The sequence below is a fragment of the Hyperolius riggenbachi genome, chromosome 5, assembly GCF_040937935.1.
Source record: "Hyperolius riggenbachi isolate aHypRig1 chromosome 5, aHypRig1.pri, whole genome shotgun sequence".
Lineage (NCBI taxonomy): Eukaryota > Metazoa > Chordata > Amphibia > Anura > Hyperoliidae > Hyperolius > Hyperolius riggenbachi.
The window spans coordinates 24,964,325-24,988,972 of NC_090650.1; the positions used below are offsets into that span (position 1 = coordinate 24,964,325).

Genomic DNA, 24,648 nt, shown 5'->3' on the forward strand with positions numbered 1-24,648 from the left:
GCTGTTTTTTATAGATATACTTATACATGGAGGGAGATACTGGTTACCCGGCAGGTGGAAAAAGCTGTTATTTCCCACAATGCAACAAGGATCACAGACAGGAAACAGTCATTACCTAGGTTCTTACATCACACTGCAGGAGGGATTTCACCACAATATAAGACATACAGAGCACGCCCTGAGGCGCATATGCATTTTCCACTGTGTGCTATGGAAAGTGCACATGCGATTCTGCCTAGTGTGTGCCTACCCTAAGATATTTCCCTGCCTTGAAGAGGGAAAGCAGTAAGTCTTTACTTTGGAAGCCTTGAATTTACCCATATGTGTGTGGCTGCTACAAGCATGACAGTTACATAGTTACATAGTTATTTTGGCTGAAAAAAGACATACGTCCATCGAGTTCAACCAATACAAAGTACAACTCCAGCCTGCTCCCTCACATATCCCTGTTGATCCAGAGGAAGGCGAAAAAAACCCTTACAAGGCATGGTCCAATTAGCCCCAAAAGGGAAAAATTCCTTCCCGACTACAGATGGCAATCAGATAAAATCCCTGGATCAACATCATTAGGCATTACCTAGTAATTGTAGCCATGGATGTCTTTCAACGCAAGGAAAGCATCTAAGCCCCCTTTAAATGCAGGTATAGAGTTTGCCATAACGACTTCCTGTGGCAATGCATTCCACATCTTAATCACTCTTACTGTAAAGAACCCTTTGCTAAATAAATGGCTAAAACATTTTTCCTCAATGCGCAGATCATGTCCTCTAGTCTTTTGAGAAGGCCTAGGGACAAAAAGCTCATCCGCCAAGCTATTATATTGCTCTCTCTTGCATTTATGCATGTTAATTAGATCCCCTCTAAGGCGTCTTTTCTCTGGACTAAATAAACCCAGTTTATCTAACCTTTCTTGGTAAGTGAGACCTTCCATCCCACGTATCAATTTTGTTGCTCGTCTCTGCACCTGCTCTAAAACTGCAATATCTTTCCTGTAATGTGGTGCCCAGAACTGAATTCCATATTCCAGATGTGGCCTTACTAGAGAGTTAAACAGGGGCAATATTATGCTAGCATCTCGAGTTTTTATTTCCCTTTTAACCTGCTGAGCGGTCTGGACGAGCTCAGCTCGTCCAGTACCGCCGGAGCCTGCCGCTCAGGCCCTGCTGGGCCGATTTGGCTCAAATAAAAAGCAGCACATGCAGCCGGCACTTTGCCAGCCGCGTGTGCTGCCTGATCGCCGCCGCTCTGCGGCGATCCGCCGCGAGCAGCGGCGAAAGAGGGTCCCCCCAGCCGCCTGAGCCCAGCGTAGCCGGAACAAAAAGTTCCGGCCAGCGCTAAGGGCTGGATCGGAGGCGGCTGACGTCAGGACGTCGGCTGACGTCCATGACGTCACTCCGCTCGTCGCTATGGCGACGATGTAAGCAAAACAAGGAAGGCTGCTCATTGCGGCCTTCCTTGTTTATTCTGGGCGCCGGAGGCGATCGGAAGAACGCCTCCGGAGCGCCCTCTAGTGGGCTTTCATGCAGCCAACTTTCAGTTGGCTGCATGAAATAGTTTTTTTTTATTAAAAAAAAACCCTCCCGCAGCCTCCCTGGCGATCTTAATAGAACGCCAGGGTGGTTAATGCATCCCAAAATGTTGTTAGCTTTAGCTGCAGCGGCTTGGCATTGAGTACGATTATTTAACTTGCTGTCGATGAGTACTCCTAAGTCCTTCTCCAAGTTTGATGTCCCCAACTGTATCCCATTTATTTTCTATGGTGCTAGACCATTGGTACGACCAAAATGCATGACTTTACATTTTTCAACATTGAATTTCATCTGCCATTTATGTGCCCATATAGCCATCCTATAGGATTAGGCCTCTTTTCCACGGACGACTGCACTGCCCATTTGTCGTCTGCTGGCCACACGCGGGCGCCATTTGGCTGCAATTGCAGCATTCAGCAGTGGCGTAGCTAAGGAGCTATGGGCCCTGGTGCAAGTTTCACATTGGGCCCCCCAAGCACTCTATAAATAACAATTGATACGGCGCACCAAAACTTGCCTATGGCTACTACAGTGTCAGAGGTGCAAGAAGGGAATGGGGAACTGTTTGTTAATGATTACTACTAATCAAATCATCTATAGAAGTGATTATTGTGAGCACAGCACCAATAGAGAGCTAATACTGTGGTTGAGGGAGGGCCCAAGGGCCCCGATGCGGTCGCAACCTCTGCACCCCCTATTGCTACACCACTGGCATTCAGTAACAATGCACTGGTCATGTCTGACACATGCCGGCATTACCCCCCCCCCCCCCCCCCCATGCAAATCCATGAACTAAATCCAGCAAACGCCTGTGATGAGCACTGGAAAGGGGCTATTTCACACTGCAGCACTTTTGTTAATGATTTTCAGCGTTTTGACGATATGCAAAGTGCTGTAACCAGGGGCGTAACAATAGACCCTGCATGGAATGCAGCCGCAGAGGGGCCAAGAAGCCACAGGGCCAGGGGGGGACTTACAACTAAGGGCAAGGAGATAAAAAAAACCTTTCTGCTCTCTGCACAGTTCTGCATGACTGCAATGACTGCATCTGCTCAGCCACTGATAAGGAATCCTACAAAAGTTTTGCTGACAATGATTTGTAGACAGTTCCTATTCAGCAGGCTCTTGTGTACAGCGCTGTTCTACCCCCAGCCTCTCCGCGGTTTGGCTGGGGGTTCCCATCCAGAGTCTCGCAGGGGGTCCCAGTGATTTCTAGTTACGCCCCTGGCTGTAACAATGCGATGGTGGTGTTCTCACTGCAGCAATCCGATTTTCCCTAAAGTACAAACACGGTCCATGTAGCACTTGGGTGATTGCGATAGGAGCACAAAATAGCTCTAAAATCGCATGCTGAAAATGTGACAAAAGAATCAAAATGACTGAGCAAGCAAGTGTTCAAGTGTACCTGTGGCAAAATAAAGAGTGTCCATAGGGGGTACTTACCTCGAGAGAGGGAAGCCTCTGGATCCTAAAAAGGCCTCCCTCGTCCTCATCTGCCGCTACGTTCAAACGCTGGGACCCCTAAAAAAGAGCTTGGCGGAACTAGCAACGCCCCACACACTTTCTTCAGAAAAAGTCAGGCAGGATCGGGTCCGCGCTACTGTGCAGGGGCAAGCTGTCTGCACAGAAGCACGGACCCAATCAGACTCGGGTATTCCCGCACGACCCCGAGCAGTGCTGGTGCTAGTGTGCCAGCGCAGGGGGGGCAGTGTTGGAGGGTCCCAGAGCTGAAACAGAGGAGGAGGAGCAAGAAATCCTCGTTAGGATCCAGAGGCTCTCCTCTCCTGAGGTAAGTATTTGTTTTCTGTGTTTAAAGTGGACCTGAACTCTTGCAAAGGACAGAAGGAAAACAGAGAGAAATGCACCCTGTATGTATTTAGTATGTAATTAGAGAGTTTAGCTTGTCTAATTCCCCCTCATCTGTAACAAATCACAGCTGTAATTTGATCTCTCAGCTGTGTCAGCTGGCTGCCTCGGCAGAGCAGCTAATTTGTAAACACTGGATGTAATCCCTTTGTGTGCTTTCAAGAAAGCAGGAAGTGGACACACTGCAGAGTTACTGCAGGATTTGCATCAGCTGTAATAAAGAAATGTTTTTCTTTAAAGGTTATTCTGCTGTTGCTTATATTTTAGAGCTGAGAGGAAGTTCTGAGTTCAGGTCCGCTTTGTCAGAGTTTTACTTTAAGATTTTTCTTTATGTGGCGTGACCAAAGTACTACTGGAGGTGAGGGGCATTTCCTGCTGTCTGGGTGATGCAGACTATAGGGGGCGCCATATCACGCTGTACAGGAAAACCACATGTAGGCAGCACAGACCTGTCAGGTGATGGCGGTATAATACCTTCATTTGTAAGGCATTTGCTTTCTCGCCCCGCTGTTCTCATTCTACTCATGATGGCGGCTAAAGATCCGCATAAAGGGAAGATATACTCGACTAATGGATCTATAGGAAGACGCTACGCTCCAATGGCTCTGTATGCATGCGGAATGAATGGCTGGGAATCGCTCTCGCTATATGGAGCGTTGCCATGGTGCTGGGCGTGATGTCAGCCATATTAAGCAATGTGAGTTAAAAGATTATATAAAATATTTCTGTTGCTATTCTTAAAGGTGAACTGTAGTGAGAGGTATATGGAGGCTGCCATATTTATTTCCTTTTAAACAATACTAGTAAGGCCACATCTGGAATATGGAATTCAGTTCTGGGCACCACATTACAGGAAAGATATTGCAGTTTTAGAGCAGGTGCAGAGACAAGCAACAAAATTGATATGTGGGATGGAAGGTCTCACTTACCAAGAAAGGTTAGATAAACTGGGTTTATTTAGTCTAGAGAAAAGACGCCTTAGAGGGGATCTAATTAACATGTATAAATACATCAGAGGACAATACAATAGCTTGGCGGATGAGCTTTTTGTCCCTAGGCCTTCTCAGAGGACTAGAGTACATGATGATCTGCGCATGGAGGAAAAACGTTTTAGCCATTTATTTAGGAAAGGGTTCTTTACAGTAAGAGTGATTAAGATGTGGAATGCATTGCCACAGGAAGTCATTATGGCAAACTCTATACCTGCATTTAAAGGGGGCTTAGATGCTTTCCTTGCATTGAAAGACATGGATGGCTACAATTACTAGGTAATGCCTAATGATGTTGATCCAGGGATTTTATCTGATTGCCATCTGGAGTCGGGAAGGAGTTTTTCCCTTTTGGGGCTAATTGGACCATGCCTTGTAAGGGTTTTTCGCCTTCCTCTGGATCAACAGGGATATGTGAGGGAGCAGGCTGGTGTTGTACTTTGTTCTCTGGTTGAACTCGATGGACGTATGTCTTTTTTCAACCAAAATAACTATGTAACTATGTAACCTGTTGCCTGGCAGCCCTGCTGATCTATTTGGCTAAAGAAGTGTCTGAATCACCCTAGAAACAAGTATGCAGGTAATCTTGTCATATCTGTAAAAATATCAGAAACACCTGATCTGCTGCATGCTTGTTCAGGGCCTATGGCTGAAAATATTAGAGGCAGAGGATCAGCAGGACAGCCAGGTAACTGGTATTGCTTAAATGGAAACAAATATGGCAGCCTCCACCAGATCCCTCTCACTACAGTTCTTCTTTAAGGAGTTTCCACCCTCCCCCACCTCTGTGAAATAAACAGTAAGGTAGGGGTAACACTTGCCAAAAATCGCAGGCGTTTACGCGCAATGCAAAAATGCACATAATGCTTCCCAATGGAGAGTCGCAAGTAATGTGCTATTAAAAAAAATACCAGAAGTGTTGCCTTTTGCACACGCTGCATGGAATTCCCAGTCAGCAGAGTTTGCGATGAGACGACAAATAATTGTCCGTGGAAAATTGCAACCCTTTTCCATGGACTCAAGAGTGACCCCAGCCTAAAGCCTGCGACTGGGGTGCTGCTAAGAGTTTTGTAGCCCCAAGCGGCAAATTATTTGTGCCCCCAGGCCCACACTAAAGGGAGCCACGACTAAAAAATGGGCATGGCCATGACATGGGCGGAGCCAATTTCCAAGATGCTATCATGCCCCTGTGGACCAAAAATCTCTGAAGACTGCCATGAAGAATTAAGGCAGTTCTGATGGCAAAAAAAGTCATACAAACTCACAGGGCCGGTTCTAGACTTTTTACCGCCTAAGGCAAACTTGTGAGGATGCCCTCCCCCCCCCGATAGGTAGTATAATTGCCCCCAGTATAGCCTGGAGGGGGTAGCAGTGAGCAGTGAGCACAGTGGTGGGGAGGGGGTCAGACCCCCCACCTCACCTGGGGCTCTCCGTCCCCTCTCCCCCTCCAGCTAATTGGGCAGCATTTCTATTAGGCAGCGAGCGGGGAAAGCAATGACTCACCTGCATGCGTTCCACCGCTCGCGTCATTTCCTGCAATGCTGCCCACTGAAGTAGAGTGGGCCGCAATGCAGGAAATGACGCAAGCAGGGGAACGCAAGTAGTTGAGTCATTGCTTTCCCCGCTCGCTGCCTGATAGAAACGCCGTGAAATTAGCTGGACAGGGGAGCCCCAGGTGAGGGGGGGTCTGACCCGCTCGCCACTGCTGTGCCTGCTGCTCCGCCTTCCTGGCTGCTACCCCCTCTAGCTTGGCAGCTCTCCAACCCACGTGCAAGCGGCACTGCCCCCCCCCACTTCCGCCGCCTGAGGAACCTGCCTCACCCTGCTTCATGAGCGGCCCGTGGCTGCATACTTAGCACTTGCAAGACGTACCTAATAAAGTGACTAGTGAAATACAGGTAGTCCCCGGTTAATGAATGCGATAGGGACTGTAGGTGGCACTGGTGGCCATTTTTTTCACTCAAGAGAGCGACAACAATTCAAGAGAGTCCATCTAACCAGAGTGGAGGAGATGGGAGTTCTCCACATGCCTAATAGGTTGGCTGTCTTCTAAAGCAACCTAATTTTGTGAGTACTATTTGCCTACACTTGCTCCATTTTCAGTACATACTACTCTGTCTGGGCTCCCGTGGTTTCTGTGTTTTTATTTTTCAAAATGCATCCTATCTCACAAGTCCTCTGAGGACAGCAAGTGACATGACTATGTACTCAGTACAGTGCTGCAGAAGATGTCAGTGCTATATAAATACATAATAATAATATGGTAGGACATTAGACTATGACTATGGTAGGATTAGATTGTGAGCTCCTCTGGGGACAGTCAGTGACATGACTGTGTACTCATTACAGTGCTGCAGGAGATGTCAGTACTATATAAATACATAATAATAATATGGTAGGGCATTAGACTATGACTATGGTATGATTAGATTGTGAGCTCCTCTGGGGACAGTCAGTGACATGACTGTGTACTCATTACAGTGCTGGAGGAGATGTCAGTACTATATAAATACATAATAATAATATGGTAGGGCATTAGACTATGACTATGGTAGGATTAGATTGTGAGCTCCTCTGGGGACAGTCAGTGACATGACTGTGTACTCATTACAGTGCTGCAGGAGATGTCAGTATGGTGGCTGGATAGTGTACTGGTTAAGGGCTCTGCCTTTGACATGGGAGACCAGGGTTCAAATCCTGGCTAGGTCAAGTACCTATTCAGTAAGGAGTTCAAGGCAAGACTCCCTAACACTGCAGGGTGGCCTCCTGAGCGCATCCCAGTGGCTGCAGCTCTTGAGCGCTTTGAGTCCGACAGGAGAAAAGCGCTATACAAATGTTCGGATTATTATTATTATTATTACTATATACTGTAAATACATAATAATAATATGGTAAGGGCATTGGACTATGACTATGGTAGGATTAGAGTGTGAGCTCCTCTGGGGACAGTCAGTGACATGACTATGTACTCAGTGCAGTGCTGCAGAAGATGTCAGTGCTATATAAATACATAATAATATGGTAGGACATTAGGCTAGGACTATGGTAGTATTAGATTGTGAGCTCCTCTGAGGACAGGCAGTGACATGACTATGTGCTCTGTAAAGTGCTTTATATTTGAAGGAAGAGAGCTGTACACACACAATGCATTAGATTGTCAGCTCTTCTGCACGGAGAGGATCAGAGAGCTGCACTCAGGGCAGGGACATGCTGTAGCTGTACTGCAGCAGGACACAGGAATCCCCTGGCCAGGCTGCGCTGTGGGCGGGGCCTGTGGACACACAGATCTGGGTCAGTGATGTACAGATGGAGAATTCCCTGACACCGGGTTCATGTGCCATGCGGCGGTAATCAGGACATTGTTATGGTGTAAATTATTCATGGCTCTTGCTGTGGATTCAGCAGGAATGAGACGAGGCGCTGCTTATTTCTGTGTTCACAGCTCTCTGATGTGTGATTGTTCACAGCACAGCCACCAGTGCAGCTGATCCTAATTATCCGGCTCGCCCGGATCATCACCAGCCTGACAGCAGCCAGGAGCGTGTGTCTGCGCACGTGTGTGTGTGTGTGTCTGTCTGTGTGTGTGTCTGTGTGCACGTATGTGTGTCTGTCTGTGTGGATGTATGTGTGTCAGGGCGCACCTGTGCGTGTGCCTGTCTGCGTGTGCATGTATGTGTGTGTCTGTCTGCCTGTGTTTGTCTGCCCGCGTGTGTCTGTGTGCATGTATGTGTGTGTGTGTCTGTCTGTATGTGTCTGTGTGCACATGTGTATCTTCCCGTCTGTCTTTGTGTCTTCCTGTCTGTCTGTGCACTTGTATGTGTGTCTGCCTGTCTGTGTCTGTGCGCTAGTCTGTGTGTTTCTGTGCGCTAGTTTGTGTGTGTCGCTGTAAGTGTGGTGTGTCTGCCCGCCTGTGTCTGTGTGCATGTATGTGTGTGTCTGTCTGCCTGTGTGTGTCTGTGTGCACGTGTGTGTCTTCCTGCCTCTCTGTGCACATGTATGTGTGTCTGCCTGTCTGTGCGCTAGTCTGTGTGTGTCTGTGCGCTAGTCTGTGTGTGTCTGTGCGCTAGTCTGTGTGTGTCTGTGCGCTAGTCTGTGTGTGCGTCGCTGTAAGTGTAGCTTGTCTGCCCGCCTGTGTCTGTGTGCATGTATGTGTGTGTCTGTCTACCTGTGTGTGTCTGTGCACATGTATGTGTCTTCCCGTCTGTGTGTGTGTCTTCCTGTCTGTCTGTGCACATGTATTGTGTCTGCCTGTCTGTGTGTATCTGTGCGCTAGTCTGTGTGTGTCGCTGTATGTGTGGTGTGTCTGCCCGCCTGTGTCTGGGTGCATGCTTGTGTGTGTCTGTGTGCTTGTGTGTGGGTGTGCCTGTCTGTGTGCACGTATGTGTGTGTGCCTTTGCGCAGGTATGGGTGTGTTGCTGTAAGTGTGGTGTGTCTGTCTCTGTGTGTTCATGCGTGTGTATGATCATGTGTGTGAGAATGAGCGTATGTCATTGGGTATAAGTGTCTATGTTACTGTGTGTTGGTGTTGCTGTGCGTGGTTGGGTGTCTGTGTGTGTCACTGTGAAGGTGTTGTCTTTATGATTTTGTGTGTGTGTGGCAGTAGCAAAGCCGGGACAAGGTCCTCCAGCACCCAAGGCTGAGACAGCAAAGTGCGCCCCTCCACCTCTCCCACCCCAACTGTCACACAGTGATTGCTATTAGACTAAGAGGCGCCACAGAGCCCACAACCTCCCCAACACCATAATACCTAGTTATCTGGCTTGCAGTCACTGCCATGTATCCCCTTTTCTTATTTCTTTCTGCTTCAAACACAATTAGGAATGACAGCTAAATGAATTCTGCGCCCCCTCCTACACTGCGCCCTGAGGCTGGAGCCTCTCCAGCCTATGCCTCGGCCCGGCCCTGAGTATATGTCTCTGATTCACAGTGTTTGTGTGTGTGTGTGTGTGTGTGTCTATGTCACTGTGTGTGTCTATGTCACTGTGTGTGTGTGTGTGTGTGTGTGTGTGTGTGTGTGTGTGTGTGTGTGTGTGTCGTTCTCAGTAACGAACATTGCGTAGAGATCACCTGGCAGAACTAAATACATACCTCCCGAATATTTTAGATCAGATAGAAGGATACTGAAGCCACACCCCTGCCACATTTTAACCACGCCCCATCACACCCCTAGTCACACATACCATAAAGATTTCATAAGAAAAATATGTTGTTTTATAATTCAAACCACACTGGTCCTTTCTATCCTGGTTCATTTTCCTTCATAGTAACATTTGAAACTAAGAAAAGTAGGATATAAATAACGTTTCTGTAGAAGAATACATATATTTACATAAATCTGCACATCAGTCCTGAAAGAGGGACAAATGAGGAGGAAAGAGGCACAGAGATATTTTAGTTCCCAAAGAGGGACTGTCCCTCCAAAAGAGGAACAGTTGGGAGCTATGCTAAGGATGTCACCACTAGTGATACATTTCAGAATGTTAGGGCTGGAACCCACTAGAGCGTTTTTTTTGAGAACTCACTATAGCGGGTTTTTTTTTAGCGTTTAGGGAGGTCTTCAAAACGCTAGCGACTTCCCTAAACGCTCAGCTAATGTTAATGGATGGGCCAAATTCCACTGGAGCGATTGCCAAAATCGCAAACGCAGGACATGCAGCATTTCTGAGCGTTAGTGTTTTGCGTTAGCATTTCTGCAATGTAAAGTATATAAACGCTGACGTAATCGCTCGTCAAAACCTACACAGCACGATTTTGCTAGCGTTTTTAAATGACTGCACATTGTAAAAAAAATGAAAATGAATTGAAAGGACCATAAAATTGCTAATCACAAATCGCTACACAATCGCTGGCAAAAAGCTTACACTTTTTAAAATCGCTACCAAAATCACCAGAAAACGCTCATGAAATCGCTTACAAAACGCTCAATAACCACTTTATCCACCACTACAGTATATCTATGTCCTCTGTGACTTCATCTAAGCCACGAGTCAGTAGATATACGTCTTGTAGCTGAAGCAGTGCTGTGCAGGGTTGGATTTGCTCCTTTGTACACCTCTGGCATCTGATGTAGCACTAATTGGTGAAAGGGAATAAATGTTCCCTGAACAAATAAGATTGATTTTTACTATTAAAAATACTTTTATTTTCTCAAATCATAATGAAAAATGCACCCTGTAGCATTATTTCAAATAAAATATCTTCAGCATAAATTGTGACAGGAACATAATCTAAGTTTTAAGTGTAAAAAAAAACAAACAAAATGTGTGTTTTTTATCTACAATAGCCCTTTTTAGTTTTAAACTGTAGTTTGTAAAACTGAGAAATAATGTGTTTTTTTCTATTTTTTTTCCTCTTTTTCCTATTAAAATGCATAGAAAACTAAATTGTTCAAGGGAAAAAATGCCATACAATGAAAGTCTAGCTTGTCTTGATAAAAACAATATATATTTCATTTAGGTGTCATACGTAGGGATAAAGTTATTGCTGATTAAAAGGGACATAGCTAAAATGTAAAAACTGCTCTGGTCCATAAGTGGGAAACAAGGTCTGGATGCGAAGTGGTCAAAAACGCTAGCGATTGCGATTTGTAATGGGTACCAGGCCTAAATCAGGCTGAGGAAACATTTTGCAATGGCCAAACAGTGACTAAATAATCTATAAATGAATATTGTAAAAAAAATAAGCAATTTTATTCATTGTTATTTTTACCACAGTTCCTCTTTGAAAGCAATACTGCAGTGCAACCAGCTCAGAGCTTTAGGGTTGCTTTTGACGAGCTGCATAAAATCGGTAAGATTCTCGTTCTTTACAATCCAGCCACATCTCGCGTATTGTTCCCTAAATTGGCTGATGTTTGTCCCCGGCCACATGCTGGCTTCTCTGCAGCGCTGTCTGCTCCCCCCCCCCCCCCCCCCACGTGCATTCCACTTCCCACCAGCCCGTCAGGGGTTAAATCTGTTGCCGAGCAAATTCTGAAAGCCATAACCAAGTCTCTGCCTATAGCGATATATATAATTCTATAGGATGCAGCGTGACAGCGAGACAGGTCATTACTGCCCCTCCCCCCCTGCTTCCCGTTCCATCCAGTAGGCAATTATTACATTACTGAAATAGCGGCCCGGGCACATCCTACAGACCGAGCATTGTTCATCTATTAGTGGTCGAATGAAAAACATAATCATCGGATATGTTTTATAGCAGTCCTTCCTCTGCTGCAGCGCAGTCCTCTGAGCACCGAGCACCAATCCAGAGGAGGGGGGGGGAGGCGGCCTGCATGCTAATTTACATACATCATTTCCAGCAAATGTTTAATTAAAGTCTTCGAGGCTGTATATCTTTCCTATGGAGCTCAGTTTCAAGGAGATGCTGGAGTTATTCCTGTGGCAAATATTTCATGTACAAGTATTAAAGCAGACCTGAATTCAGGACTTCCTCTCTGCTCTAAAAGATGAGCAACAGCATAATAACCTTTAAAGAAAAACATTTCTTAGTTACAGATGATACAGATCCTGCAATAAATCTGCAGTGTGTCTACGTCCTGCTTTCAAGGAAGCAGACATATTGTTAACATCCTGTGCTTTCAAATGAGCTTATCTGCCGTGGTAGTCAGGTGACACAGCTGAGGGATCAAAATTACAACTTGTGATTAGACACAGATGAGGGGGAATTAGACAGGCTAAACTCTCTAAATACATACAGGGTGTATTTCTCTCTGTTTTCCTTCCGTCCTGTGCAAGCGTTCAGGTCCACTGTAAAGCCACCCAACTAGAATGTAATCAAATTAGATATTTGTCCTGTCAATTCATTATCGTTCCAAACAAAGAGGTTCTAATCTTTATAGATTCTGACATCAATGTGTGTGTGTGTGTGTGTGTGTGTGTGTGTGTGTGTGTGTGTGTGTGTGTGTGTACTGTGTGTGTGTGTGTGTGTGTGTGTGTAGTGTGTGTGTGTGTGTGTGTGTGTGTGTGTGTACTGTGTGTGTGTGTGTGTGTGTAGTGTGTGTGTGTGTGTACTGTGTGTGTGTGTGTGTAGTGTGTGTGTGTGTGTACTGTGTGTGTGTGTGTGTGTACTGTGTGTGTGTGTGTGTACTGTGTGTGTGTGTGTGTACTGTGTGTGTGTACTGTGTGTGTGTGTACCGTGTGTGTGTGTGTGTGTACTGTGTGTGTGTGTGTGTGTGTGTGTGTACTGAGTGTGTGTGTGTACTGAGTGTGTGTGTGTACTGAGTGTGTGTGTGTGTACTGAGCGTGTGTGTGTGTACTGAGCGTGTGTGTGTGTGTACTGAGTGTGTGTGTGTGTGTGTGTGTACTGTGTGTGTGTGTGTGTAGTGTGTGTGTGTACTGTGTGTGTGTGTACTGTGTGTGTGTGTGTGTGTGTACTGTGTGTGTGTGTGTACTGTGTGTGTGTGTGTACTGTGTGTGTGTGTACTGTGTGTGTGTGTGTGTGTGTAGTGTGTGTGTGTGTAGTGTGTGTGTGTGTGTGTACTGTGTGTGTGTGTACTGTGTGTGTGTGCACTGTGTGTGTAGTGTGTGTGTGTGTGTACTGTGTGTGTGTGTGTGTGTACTGTGTGTGTGTGGGGGGGGGGGGGGTAGAGGGGCCTACGTGTTGCACGCTGCAGTTCATTTCCACTTAGTTCCGCATAGAAGCTCCTCCCTACATGTTTCGTGTGTGTGTGTGTGTGTGTGTGTACTGTGTGTGTGTGTACTGTGTGTGTGTGTGTGTGTGTGTGTGTGTACTGAGTGTGTACTGAGTGTGTGTGTGTACTGAGTGTGTGTGTGTAGTGTGTGTGTGTGTGTAGTGTGTGTGTGTACTGTGTGTGTGTGTGTGTGTGTGTAGTGTGTGTGTGTACTGTGTGTGTGTGTGTGTGTGTGTACTGTGTGTGTGTGTGTGTGTGTGTACTGTGTGTGTGTGTGTACTGTGTGTGTGTGTGTACTGTGTGTGTGTGTGTACTGTGTGTGTGTGTGTACTGTGTGTGTGTGTGTACTGTGTGTGTGTGTACTGTGTGTGTGTGTGTACTGTGTGTGTGTGTGTAGTGTGTGTGTGTGTGTGTGTGTGTGTGTGTAGTGTGTGTGTGTGTGTGTGTGTACTGTGTGTGTGTGTGTGTGTGTGTACTGTGTGTGTGTGTGTGTGTGTGTGTGTACTGTGTGTGTGTGTGTACTGTGTGTGTGTGTGTGGGGGGGGGGGGGGGGGTGGGGGGGGGGTAGAGGGGCCTACGTGTTGCACGCTGCAGTTCATTTCCACTTAGTTCCGCATAGAAGCTCCTCCCTACATGTTTCGTCACCTAGAGTGACTCATCAGGGACTGATCAGGTAATAGTGCAGGAAACTCTTAGCTGAATTACTAGGCAATTGGGTAGTGAATTGGTTGCCCACCTCACCACTTGGGCACCGTATACCGCAGGTACAATGACGGTGTATTAAAGCACCCTGCGTAGCCAGTGCCCAGTTCACCTGAATCAGGGAAAAAGGTCCCACTTGGCACCATGGAGGGGAATGGGCAGTTTGGAATTGGAGAATGACACCATAAAGCCTCATCTACACGTGTAGATCGCCTCTTCCGCCACCCCCGCTCGCCGCGTGTGCACTGGAATCAATACCCGCTCGATTCCTGCTCGTCCCCGCGCCACGCATCTTCCGCTCGATTCCCTGCCATTGTCCCCTCGTGGGACGAGCAGGGAATCGGCGGTGGGAAGATCCGTCCTGTCGGATCTTATCAATCGAGCCGCATTAGCGGCTCGATTGATAAGGAACATCACGGCCGCATCTACGCGTGTAGATGCGGCTTAAGGGGGCCATCCAAAATATTGTTATGCATTACTGGCCCCCCAATGTCCTCTTCCTGCAAATCATCAGATACAAGGTAGTACTATTCATACAGTCTTATCCTTTGATATATCCCCTCTTCCCCTCAATTCATCAGAAAACAAACAAATTTTAAAGTCTTGTTATGTCTTCTCTCACTGAACCAACCACATCCTCTCAGTACCTGCATCCCGCTACCCCCCTCCCCCGCTCCAATTAACATGAGTGTCACAGCCGACAAAGGCGTTAATTATTGCAAACAAAATCATCCCAGGAGGTAATTAGCGGAGATGGGGTTTATTTACAAACACAGACGGCTCTTCTGATTTAACCAATTCCGTGCTGGACGTCGTCTGCAGGATCGGGTCTGCGCTAAACGAGACTCCGACCAACGCTCGCCCCCCATCTCGTCGGGCCCCTGTGATGGTCTCAGCAGATACGGGGGTCTGTAGACCGGCACAATGATAAGGTGCTTATTTAGCAATCAAATGTCCTAGATGATAGACTGTCCAATCGACCAGGACCACTAACGGAGGGGAAAATGATAAGCAATCCGATCAGACTAACAGAATCCTTCTGAAATTCGGATCAACAGAACGATCGATAGAAGGATCATTCATTGTTGATTGCCACCCTAAAAGGTATCTGATTGATCGTATGGTCAATCGTTCAAGTGATTGCACCGTTAATAGGCACCGTTAGGAATAATCAATGACATGCTAAACATTATTAACATTATTATTGATTTATGAAGCGCCAACATACTCTGCGGCGCTGTACAAAGTCAGAAACAAACATGGGGTGTATAATAATACAGACAATGGTATACACCGATATACAAACAGGGACAGATTTAGACCAAGTTGCGCCTGGGGCAAGGTCAGGTTTTGGCGCCTAAAGGTCAGGTTTTGGCGCCTAAGCTGCCATTCCCCATCCAGTTTTGGCGCCTAAAGGTCAGGTTTTGGCGCCTAAACTGCCATTCCCCATCCAAATTTTGCCGCCTTTTTAACCTCTTGACGACCAGCTAACGCCGATTGGCGTAAACTGGTCGTCTGCGGGTTACCATGGAAACGGCCGCTCGATCAAGCGGCCTTTCCATGTCAGTTCACGGAGGGTGTCTCCGTGAACAGCCGGAGAGCCGCCGATAGCGGCTCGCCGGCAAAATGTAAACAGGCGGGGAAGAAATCCCCGCTGTTTACATGATACCGCGCTGCTGCGCAGCAGCGCCGTAAGTCAGATCGGCGATCCCCGGCCTCTGATTGGCCGGGGATCGCGGCATATGATAGGCTGAAGCCTATCCCACAATGCGCAGGACGGATATCCGTCCTGCGCAGCCCAGGAAGGGAGAGGGAGGTAAGGGGAGGGAGGGAGCGCACAAAACGCTGCGGAGGGGGGCTTTGAGGAGCCCCCCCCCCGCTACCCACTAATGGCCGGCGGCGATCAGACCCCCCCAGCAGGACATCCCCCTAGTGGGGAAAAAAGGGGGGTAGTCTGATCGCCCTGCTGCACTGCTGATCGGTGCTGCGGGCTGTAGAGCCCACGCAGCACCGATCAGTGAAAATTCCCCTGGTCGGCAAGTGGTTAAGAATTCAGCAAACTGCGCCTGGGGCAAGAGACCCGTCTGCCCGTCCCCCCCCCCCCCCCCCCCCCCCCCCCTAGATCCGTCCCTATATACAAAATGCAGAATATGCAGAATATAAATAAATGTGTGACAAATTCCTAAACACAAAAGGGTGAGAGCCCTACCCTTGCAAGCTTACAATCTAAAGGAAAGTGGGAAAAGGCATTCCATGCAGTTTCCAGCCGTTGCAGTTGATTTAGTCCAAATCCAAACTACATACATTTTTCTCAACTCAATGACCATCCCTACAATGTATAATACGTATATGTCTCCAAATCATCGTCTGACCATCTGGTGAAAAAAGCCAAACTTTTTCACAGAACGTACGGTATATATGTTTTATGCCTTAAAGAGGAACTCCAGTGAAAACATTGTAATAAAAAGTGCTTTATTTTTACAATAATTATGTATAAATGATTTAGTCAGTGTTTGCCCATTGTAAAATCTTTCCTCTCCCTGATTTACATTCTGACATTTATCAAAGGAGACATCTTTGCTGCTGGCAGGTGATGTCAGTGGAAGGAGATGCTGCTTGCTTTTTTGGCAGTTGGAAATAGCTGTTATTTCCCACAATGCAACAAGGCTCCCACAGTGTGATCTCAGGACTAGAGATGTAGCGAACTGTTCGCCGGCGAACGGTTCCAGGCGAACTTTGGGGGTTCGCGGTCGCCTGCACCAGGCGAACTTTTGCGGAAGTTCGATTCGCCCCATAAAGCTCTATTGAGCAAAACTTTGACCCTCTTCACAGTCAGCAGTCACATTATTGCCAAACACACTGCTCTCACTGCTGGAGGCCCTCCCTCCTTCCTCCTCCAAGCAAGGTCCTTATGCCATTTCACTCACTTGTCTGCCTACACTAATTAGTTAAGGGACAGCTGCTTCCCTCCTCCCTCCTACCCTTCTACCTATTCCCTCCGGGAGGAGGGTCTCATCTGCCAGGGAATTATGCTATTTCAAAAACCAGTTTACATACCATAGCTGGGAATCGAACCCAGGTCTAACTGTGTGGTGGGCAAGCACCCTAACCGCTGTACCACAACAGTACTAACTAAAGCTGGCCTAGCATTTACTATTTATGCTCAATGCAATAGAAACATTAGGTTGCTTAAAGGGAACCTTAACTGAGAGTGATATGGATGTTTCCTGTAAACAATACCAGTTGCCTGGCAGTCCAGCTGATCTCTGTGACTGCAATAGCGGCTGAATCACACCCTGAAACAAGCATGCAGCTAATCCAGTCTGACTTCAGTCAGAGCACCTGATCTGCATGCTTGTTCAGGGGCTGTGGCTAAACGTATTAGAGACACAGGATCAGCAGGCGATTCAGGCAACTGGTATTATTTTAAAAGGAAAAATCCATATCCTTCTCCGTTTAGGTTCCCTTTAAGGATTTGTAGCATAAAAGCCAACTCACATTGGCTGGGATTTGAACCCAGGTCTCACTGTGTGGTGGGCAAGCACCCTAACCATTGTACCACAACAGTACAGACTGAAGCTGGCCTAGCATTTACCATTTATGCTCAATACAAGAGAAAAAGTAGACAGTAAGCCAGCACCTATGCAGTAGGAGACCTTAGGCAAGTCTTCCTAACACTGCTACTGCCTATAGAGCATGCCCTAGTGGCTGCAGCTCTGGTGCTTTGAGTCCGCCAGGAGAAAAGCGTGATATAAATGTTATTTGTCTTGTCTACTTTTTCTCTTGTATTGAGCATAAATGGTAAATGCTAGGCCAGCTTCAGTTAGTACTGTTGTGGTACAGTGGTTAGGGTGCTTGCCCACCACACAATGAGACCTGGGTTCGATTTCCAGCTATGGTATGTAAACTGGTTTTTGAAATAGTATAATTCCCTGGCAGATGAGACCCTCCTCCCTCCGCAACCTGAGGGAATAGGTAGAAGGGGAGGAGGGTGGGCCTCCAGGTATTAGAGCCCTTGAAACATGTTTTCTATCATTTTTCCAGCCGGTAGAATTTTTTCAAATTTTCAAAGTTCGCCTCCCCATTGAAGTCTATTGCGGTTCGCAAACTTTTTCGCAAACCGAACCTTTCGCGGAGGTTCGCGAACAGGGTTCGCGACCCGAAAATCGGAGGTTCGCGACATCTCTAGTCAGGACCATGGTCCTCACAGTTTCCTGAGGGAGGGGTTTCACCACAATATTAGCCATACAGAGGCCCCTGATGATCAGTTTGTGAAAAGGAAAAGACTTCTCATGTAAAAGGGGGTATCAGCTACTGATTGGGATAAAGTTCAATTCTTGGTCATGGTTTCTCTTTAAAAAAAAAAAAAGGGTTTGTAAAAAAAATGTTTTTGAAAAAAACAAACAAAAATAAAGACAGCTGTTGCCCCAGTTTACAGATCTCCCTGTCTTCTAATGCAAGGCATGTTTTCAGCAGGTTCTGAAGGGTTGGGCACTGACATGTTAATAATTCTGAGATAATCAATGATCCAAATTAGACCAATGAAATGCTGCTGCATCTCATTGGTTGAGTTCCAAGCTGCATAAAATTAGCATTTCAATGACCTCCCAGTCAACCGGCATCAGTCTGTGGAAAATATCAGGACTGGACATCATGCCATCACACTGCAAATAATTGAAGGGGTGACTTACGATTTGAAGTGGTGCCGCAGGATTCCCACCAGCTCCCCGACTCGGCTGCCTTGGGTCAGCTCCGCCCTCTGCAGACAGAACGCCATGTCATCGTGCTTCTGGGTGTGAAGGACGATCAGCTGGTCTGATCCGCTGGTCAGACTCAGTCCTGTCACCTGCAATAGAGAACGTTATCATAGACAGGGCAGGATTTGTACATTTTACCACCCAAGGCCCACTATCACCAACTGCCCCCCCGAACGATAGCATCCTAAACTTCCCCCAAACACGGCAGGGATTAGATTGTAGGCATCTCTGAGGACAGTTAGGGACGTGATGGCAGGGATTGCATTGTAAGCTCCCCTGAGGACAGTTAGTGAAATGATGGCAGGGATTACATTATAAACTCCTCTAAGGACAGTTAGCGAAGTGATGGCAGGGATTACATTATAAGATCCTTTGAGTACAGTTAGTGATGTGATGGCAGAGATTACATTATGAGCTCCTCTAAGGACAGTTAGTGACGTGATGGCAGTGATTACATTATAAGCTCCTCGGAGGACAGTTAGTGAGGTGATGGCAGAGATGACATTATAAGCTCCTCTGAGGACAGTTAGTGACATGATGGCAGGGATTACATTATAAATTCCTCTGAGGACAGTTAGTGAGGTGATGGCAGAGATTACATTATAAGATCCCCTGAGGACAGTTAGTGACGTGATGGAAGGGATTACATTATAAATTCCTCTGAGGACAGTTAGTGAGGTGATGGTAGCGATTTCATTATAAACTCCTCTGAGGACAGTTAGTGACATGATGGCAGGGATTGCATTGTAAACTCCCCTAAGGACAGTTAGTGATATGATGGCAGTGATTACATTATAAACTCCTCTGAGGACAATTAGTGAAATGATGGCAGGGATTACATTATAAGATTCTCTGAGGACAGTTAGTGACGTGATGGCAGGGATTGCATTGTAAACTCCCCTGAGGACAGTTAGTGATATGATGGCAGGGATTACATTATAAACTCATCTGAGGACAGTTAATGATGTGATGGCAGGGATTACATTATAAACTCCTCTGAGGACAGTTAGTGACATGATGGCAGGGATTAGATTGTAAGATCCTCTGAGGACAGTTAGTGATGTGATGGCAGACATGATGGCAGTGATTACATTATAAATTCCTCTAAGGACAGTTAGTGACGTGATGGCAGGGATTACATTATAAATTCCTCTGAGGACAGTTAGTGACATGATGGCAGGGATTAGATTGTAGGCATCTCTGAGGACAGTTAGTGACATGATGGCAGTGATTACATTATTACATTATAAACTCCTCTGAGAACAGTTAGTAACATGATGGCAGGGATTAGATTGTAAGCTCCTCTGAGGACAGTTAGTGATGTGATGGCAGTGATTACATTATAAATTCTTCTAAGGACAGCTAGTGACGTGATGGCAGAGATTACATTATTACATAATAAACTCCTCTGAGGACAGTTAGTGACATGATGGCAGGGATTATACTGTGATCCTTGGCGAGCGGCACATTCGGTGAGCAGTCAGGCAGCTCAGCGATCACTGTAAGTGCCCATTCACTGCCCCTTCATCCCCCGACTGCCACATCCGGCTGTTGGTAGCCACCCACCGCTATGTGCAAACTTTCTGGAGCAGGATTAATGTTCAGCAGGCTAACTGCTACTGCCACCCTGCTGCCCACAGCCCACCCCTTGCTTTCCTGGTGCCCTCGGCCATGGCCTATGGGGCCTTGCCTGACATCCGACCATGATCATAGAGAGCTGCTAAGGTGAGAGTCCAGGTCATTTGGATGCACGGCACTTTCGTGAAATTAGGTGCTGCTGTAAACCCCAATGTATATTGCAGCTCTATTGATGCACAGACTGAGTGAATTGGGTGCTGGGGCTCATCTATCATATAGCTGAACTCTGTCTTCTAGCACACGAGGAGGTGTGGGTGAGTTATTGGATGGGGGTTGTTATATAGCCAAACTACATACATCAGCTATCACTTTATTAACGGGTGGTGGAGGTCCGCTGGATCGGTGGTGGTGGTGGTGGGGGAGGGGGGGGGGGTGGTGGGTCATGTTAGCCATAGACAGGTGTAGGTAGGGATTTAGTGTTATGTAGGTGGGAGGGTTAGACTGTTAGGTGTGCGTAAGGGGCAGGAGTTAATGTTAGGTGGGAGGGCTAGTGGTAGGTGAAGGGGGGAGGGGTTGGGTAAGTGTGAGGTCTAAGCTATGGAACCCGATAGTACAAAATTGATACAGATGAAACACCATGTTGGCAGTTACAAAATAATTACTTTAAACTGCAGTATAGTAAAGCAACCACAAGATGTCCCTGTCTGTAGAATGATGATCTCTATGGTATTGTTATTTCCTGTATTCACTCCAATGCTCCTCTCTGTTCTAAGTAAGCTGCATTCCTGATGGTGGTGTATGACTTATCCCTGCTGGTTTTCTTTAGGAAAGAGTTCTAACCTGGGGCAACTAACAGCAAAAGAGAGGTGCCGTGGGCAAGTGGCCAAAGCCAATTGGGACCAGCTACTGGTTATTATTATTATTATTATTTTTTGTGGGGGGAGGGAGAAGGGGGCCAAATTTATATATTAAAGAGAAACTGTAGTGAAATAATGAGTAAAATTGCCTATTTCTTTACAGTATTCATTCATAAATGATTTAGTCAGTGTTTGCACACTGTAAAATCTTTCCTTATTTTTAATCATATTTTATTTATAAAGCACCAATATATTACTGAGTGCTGTGCAATAATAAGAGGTGGAGCAAATGAAGACACGCCCCCGGCCTGGGCTAGGCTGGCTGCTGACCAGGGATCATATAGCCGGACATGGGAGAGGGCTGCTGCATATGGATGAGGAGGCTGCAAATTAGGAGCAACACATGGAACAGGGGAAAGGACGAGGGACTGCTAAACATGGGATGGAAGGAGGGTGGCATTTATATAAACATCCAATTTTCACTAATGGTGCGCAAATAAAGGTGGCCATAGACTGGTCGATTTGCCATCAGATTCGACCAACAGATAGATCCCTCTCTGATCGAATCTGATCAGAGAGGGATCTTATGGCTGCCTTTACTGCAAACAGATTGTGAATCGATGTCAGCATGAAACCGATCCCAATCTGTGGAGCTGCCGCCGACCCCTTCCCCCGCATACATTACCTGCCCCATCCGGCGCAAGTCCCCTGGTCTCCCCTGTCGCTTCTCCATGCTCGGCTCCTCCAGCTTCACTGAACTTCCTGCCGGGGAAGTTTAAACAGTAGAGGGCGCCCTACTGTTTAAACTTCCTGCCGGGACAGGAAGTTCAGTGAAGCTGGAGGAGCCGAGCACAGAGAAGGGACAGCGGAGACCAGGGGACTTGCACCGGCTAGAGCAGGTAATGCATTGCCGCTAGCGTCGGTCGTCGGGCATTCAAACACCGCTGTCGACGCACTCCCGACCCGCTGGCAATCGAGGGAAATCTTCCGCACGGACGTATCGACGGGAACGATTGATTTCAGGCGGAAATCGATCGTTCTGTCAGCGTTTGCGCAACAATTTCACAGCAGATTCGATCACAGTGATCGAATCTGCTGTACATCGGTCGGGAAAATCGTTAGGTGTATGGGCCCCTTAAGGCTTTTATAAACATCCATTTTGCATGAAGCGGTTATTATTTTTGATTCATAAAGCACCAACATATTCCATGGCGCTGTACAAAGTAAGAAACAAACATGGCGTTCATAAGAATACAGACAATGGTGTACTGCAATATACAAAATACAGAATTGGTACAAACTACAGAATTGATTACAGTGACAAAAGTAACATGTTGAATAAAATGTGTATCAAATTCCAAGACACAAAAGGGTGAGAGAGCCCTGCCCTTGCAAGCTTACAATCTACAGTTATGGGGGGGGGGCACAAAAGGTGGGGTAGTATACAATATTCATAAATACAGGCAGTGTGTCATTTTAGGATATGCAACTTGGCCTTAGGACAAAGGGGGAATGGCCTAAGGTAGAACGTATGCTTGTCTATTAAAAAGTGAGTTTCGAAAGAGCATTGAAAGATGTCAAAGGTTGGAGAGTGATGGATATGTTGTGGAAGGGCATCCCAGAGGAGGGGTGTAGCACGTGAGAAATCTTGTATAAGTGAATGTGAGGAGGTAATTCTAGAGGAGGACAGAAGAAGGCCATGTGCAGATCTGAGAGTGCAATGGGTTGGTATCTGGAAATTAGTGAGGAGACGTACAGGGGTTAAAGGACATAGGACATCTGAAGTGAGAGGGATATGGAGGCTGCCATATTTTTTTCCTTTTAAACAATATCAGTTGCCTGGCTGTCCTGATGATCTCTTTGGCTGCAGTAGTGTCTGAATCACACACCAGAAACAAGCATGCAGCTAATCCAGTCAGACTTAAAGCGGTATTGTCACCATAAAAAACAAATTTCAACAGCAACTGGTCTGAGGCTAAGTTCACAGTGGGACGTTAAAGTTGCGCGTTAAAACAGCATTTAACGCAGAATAACTCACTGCAATGAAAAATCAATGCCCTGTTCACAGTGCACACGTTGCGTTGGTGTCTAACGCTGCACGTTAAGTGAAAGTACTGCATGCAGTGCGTTATACACGTTATAAGCTGCGTTGGACTGTTTGCACATGCTCAGTAATGACTTGGAAGCATACTTTTCATTGCCTGTATTTTTTACTGTATCTGCTGTATGCGACAATAACGCTGCGTTTCCACTTTTTGGGCGCGTTGCGTTGTAAGCTTGCGGTGCGACTTTAACGTGGCATCAAAACGCAACGTCCCACTGTGAATCTAGCCTTAGTGTATTATGTGATAAAGATGCTAATCCTGCATTCAAAACTTGCAAAACATTTGCTGCTGTTATGGTTTGGAGTTATCACATACTTTAGGAGCACTGGCCCTAGTGCCAAACCGTGCCAAAGAGTTAAATGCTGGGAGTTATTTTTATCTATAATATATTCCTCCTCTTCCATTTATTGCCCTGCCTAGCTCCTTATCAGAAACACCCTCTGATTACTTGTGTTTACAAGCAAGGCTGAGGCGACTCAGTGATTGGATGTGTAAATAAAAAATAGACAGTGCAGTTGTTAGTATACACCTCAGTAGGAGTGTCTGAAGACTCTGGGAGGAGGGCGGCTAATGAATACACAATGAGCAAGAGGAAGGGAGGGGGGAAAAACAAGAGTCAGGGAGGATATGATGTCAGCATTAGCTTGGCAAGATGGCCACTGCCTAAAATAGGATTTTCTGCTTTTCCTTTATAAAATTCACAGGAATCATTACGTGGATAGCACAATACATCTGTCATGTAAGTAGAAGTAGTATTTATCTACTTATATGTGTTTTTTATTTCTAGGTTAGCATAGGTGTCACTTGTTCTTTAACCTGCTGGGCGGTCTGGACGAGCACAGCTCGTCCAGTACCGCCGGAGGCTGCCGCTCAGGCCCTGCTGGGCCGATTTGGCTGAAATAAAAAGCAGCACACGCAGCCGGCACTTTGCCAGCCGCGTGTGCTGCCTGATCGCCGCCGCTCTGCGGCGATTCGCCGCGAGCAGCGGCGAAAGAGGGCCCCCCTAGCCGCCTGAGCCCTGCGCAGCCGGAACAAAAAGTTCCGGCCAGCGCTAAGGGCTGGATCGGAGGCGGCTGACGTCACGACGTCGGCTGACGTCGATGACGTCACTCCGCTCGTCGCTATGGCGACGATATAAGCAAAACAAGGAAGGCCGCTCATTGCGGCCTTCCTTGTTTATTCTGGGCGCCGGAGGCGATCGGAAGATCGCCTCCGGAGCGCCCTCTAGTGGGCTTTCATGCAGCCAACTTTCAGTTGGCTGCATGAAATAGTTTTTTTTTTATTAAAAAAAAACCCTCCCGCAGCCTGCCTGGCGATCTTAATAGAACGCCAGGCAGGTTAAGTCATGGGGCCTGATTCACAAAGCGGTGATAACTCAGTTATCACGCCTAAAAGACTTTAGGCGTGATAACCTTTGCACTAGAGAAGTTATCACCGATTTGTGCTATAATTCGCGCAAAGTCCCATAGGGTTTAATGGGCGCTTCGCGCGTAGCGTGGTGTGCTGCGCGCAAAACTTTGCACGCGGGAGTTCGCGCGAATACCTTCAGATCACGCCTAAACTAAGTTTAGGCGTGATAAAGGGCTTTTCACAGGCGTGCAAAGTGTTTGCACCGCTTTGTGAATCAGGCCTA

The 24,648-nt window shown here is 46.8% G+C and overlaps 1 protein-coding gene across 2 annotated transcripts in view; it reads right to left on the minus strand.

Annotated features, from left to right (window-relative positions):
- LOC137518023 (unconventional myosin-Ig-like) overlaps positions 1-24,648 on the minus strand; it is a 221,986-nt gene that overhangs the window by 22,168 nt on the left and 175,170 nt on the right. For both annotated transcript variants that reach the window (XM_068235194.1, XM_068235195.1), the window contains exon 21: positions 18,410-18,564. In XM_068235194.1, the coding sequence (XP_068091295.1) occupies positions 18,410-18,564 (155 nt within the window). The remainder of the gene's footprint in view (positions 1-18,409; positions 18,565-24,648) is intronic.